This window comes from Oryzias melastigma, linkage group LG12 (genome assembly GCF_002922805.2).
Source record: "Oryzias melastigma strain HK-1 linkage group LG12, ASM292280v2, whole genome shotgun sequence".
Lineage (NCBI taxonomy): Eukaryota > Metazoa > Chordata > Actinopteri > Beloniformes > Adrianichthyidae > Oryzias > Oryzias melastigma.
Genome location: NC_050523.1, coordinates 16,268,879 through 16,271,525, shown reverse-complemented (window position 1 = coordinate 16,271,525; position 2,647 = coordinate 16,268,879). Strand labels below are relative to the sequence as shown.

At 41.0% G+C, this 2,647-nt stretch overlaps 1 protein-coding gene across 2 annotated transcripts in view; it reads right to left on the bottom strand.

Moving 5' to 3' along the window:
- The window catches only part of LOC112163133 (splicing factor SWAP), a 56,739-nt gene that overhangs the window by 45,960 nt on the left and 8,132 nt on the right, over window positions 1-2,647 (bottom strand). For both annotated transcript variants that reach the window (XM_024299333.2, XM_024299334.2), the window contains exons 3-4: window positions 2,176-2,307; window positions 698-774 (exon numbers count right to left, since the gene is read on the bottom strand). In XM_024299333.2, the coding sequence (XP_024155101.1) occupies window positions 698-774; window positions 2,176-2,307 (209 nt within the window). The remainder of the gene's footprint in view (window positions 1-697; window positions 775-2,175; window positions 2,308-2,647) is intronic.

Genomic DNA, 2,647 nt, shown 5'->3' with positions numbered 1-2,647 from the left:
CACCCGCCTGTCACTGGACTACCATCCGCCTGTCACTGGACTACCATCCGCCTGTCACTGGACTGCCATCCGCCTGTCACTGGACTGCCACCTGCCCGTCAGTGGATTGAAACCCGCCCGTCACTGGACTGCCACCCGCCTGGCACTGGATTGCCACCTGCCTGTCACTGGACTGCCACCCAACCCATCACTGGACTGCCACCCGTCTATCACTGGACTGATACCCGCCTGTCACTGGACTGCCACCCAACCAGTCACTGAACTGCTACCCGCCTGTCACTGGACTACTACCCAACCCAGCACTTGACTGCTACCCGTCTGTCACTGGACTGCCACCCCCCTGTCATTGGACTGCTACCCGTAGGTCACTGGACTGCCACCCAACTGACACTGGACTGCCACCCAACTGACACTGGACTGCCACCCACCTGTCACTGGACTGCCACCCACCTGTCAGTGGACTGCCACCCGCCTGTCACTGGACTGCTACCAAGTGGTGGCAGGAAGGTAGCAACGAAATACTGATGGGAGAGTCTCTAAGGGCAGCTAATCCAAAAAATGGGGCAGCCAGTCGTGAAGATTTTGACAATAACTCTCCACCAATGGCAGTTTTATATGTGACCGTTGCATAAGGGACGTTTGAACAAAACAAAAATATATTTATATTTCTACACATGCTAGCAAGTGTATGACTCACCAACTCAACGTCTGGAGGAATATCAAGTCCCGGGGGCGCAACAAATGGTTCTTCACTCTCAGCAGGCTCCGCCTCCTCTGTGTGTGTGAAGAGACATCAGGAAACCCAATGTTTAACATCGGAATAAATCACAGTGAAGATTCTGACACAAAACTGTTTACGACACTTTGGAAAAAAAAGTTTCAAAACTAGTAAAAAAGATGAAAGATGTCCCTGCTTTATCGTTCTCTCCTCTGCATTAATGCATTACAGTGAAATACCACTTTAGCCTTTTATCTTGGTGATAACACAGAGGTCAGGTAGAAACAAGATTGAAATGCTAATGCCGCACTACAGCCAATTCATTTTCTTTTACAACCAAGCAGAAAAGAGAAAAAACCCTCCCCCGTGTAAAGCCTTAGGTACTGATTGAGACATATAGTTGGAATTTAGATACATAAAACCAATAAATACAATGTATTTGTTATTACATAATATCTCACATGATATTTAGATTAAAAAAAATCTTGGATATAATGACCTGTATAGTTATGACAATAAAAAGGAAAAAATTATGAATTAATAAATTATAATCCTGCTTTGAACATTTTGGTTAGAACAAAAAACACGCCCAAACTGTTGATGGTTCTGTGTACTATATAAAGCCACACAATACAAGTCAACATAATAAAAACCTGCTAATGTTACACAGGTAAATGATGAAAAATCGGTTAGTCATTTTTGACCAAACCAAAAACAGGATTCCTCCAAATAACAATCAGGCTTAAGTGACTTTGACTGTTGAAGAAAACAACATCTTAAGCTTTATAGAGTGTATTTAAAGGTACAAAATTAGACCGTTCTAAGGGGCAATTTCACTTACTTTAACAACACAGAGCGGTCTTTGTATGGAGAAATTTGTTTGTGCTTAGAGAAAGAGGAATTTGAGAAAAACTCCTAGTCAAACATCTTTATAAAGGACAGCGGTATCGATTTTAGCAATAAATTAGCCCTGGATTAAGATTAAAGCTTTAATTTGGGGCTGAGCACGTTTCCTTTCAGGCTAAGGTTTAGAGCAAAGTGCTGGAGAAAGCAATAAAGACGAATGTGCTGCATATGATATTTTTGGAGAGCCTGAGGGGAGGTGATGTTGTAGTGTGAAGTTTCTTGAATATACAGACAGATTTATGCCTCGCAGACAAAGATCAACAGAAGCAGCATCCTCACACCTGGGACTCTGCAGATGCTCACTTAGGTGTGACACAAGGGCAACAAAAATGTCACATAAAAGTGGGGGATAAAAACAACAAGAGGAAGATTATTTAAGCCCATTTAAAAGCAAGTTGATTTAGCTACAGAAAGCAGAATTGTTGCCTCTATAAACCACTTGCTCTTGCTTCTGTAAATTTTTGTGCTACCATAAAGGAAGGAAGTTACACACTGCCTTCCAGTTTTATATCATTTTTACCCAACAAGCCTGTCAGACGAGGAAAACTTACCAGACTCCCTGTTGGCCTCCTCCTCTTCTGTGGGCTGTGAGGGGTCATAGTAGTCGGCGCTGTATTTGAAGGCCACCGCATTGTAAGTGCCTTCATCAGCCAGAGCTTCACTCAGTCGTTTGTACTCCTCCTCTGTGGATGAAATATTCTGTTTAAAACTCGGCACAAGAACAGGCAATTATTTGCTCATTTTTAAGTGAGTCGTTTACAATATTTAGGCAGAAAGTAAAGATAATTTCAGGTGATTTAAATGTGTTAAATATTAAAAGTTTGAGCCTTCAAGCTTCTAAATTAGTCAGGTAAGTTTTCATTTAAAAATAATTTAAAAAGTCTAGGAAAACTCACCCCTAACATGTTAAAGATCACAAAAACCATTAAAAACACAAATCAAATAAAAAATTAAAAAAAGCATTAAATTTTAGAATCAAAATCAACAAAAACAAAATTCCAGAAAGATAAAAATAAAAACAAT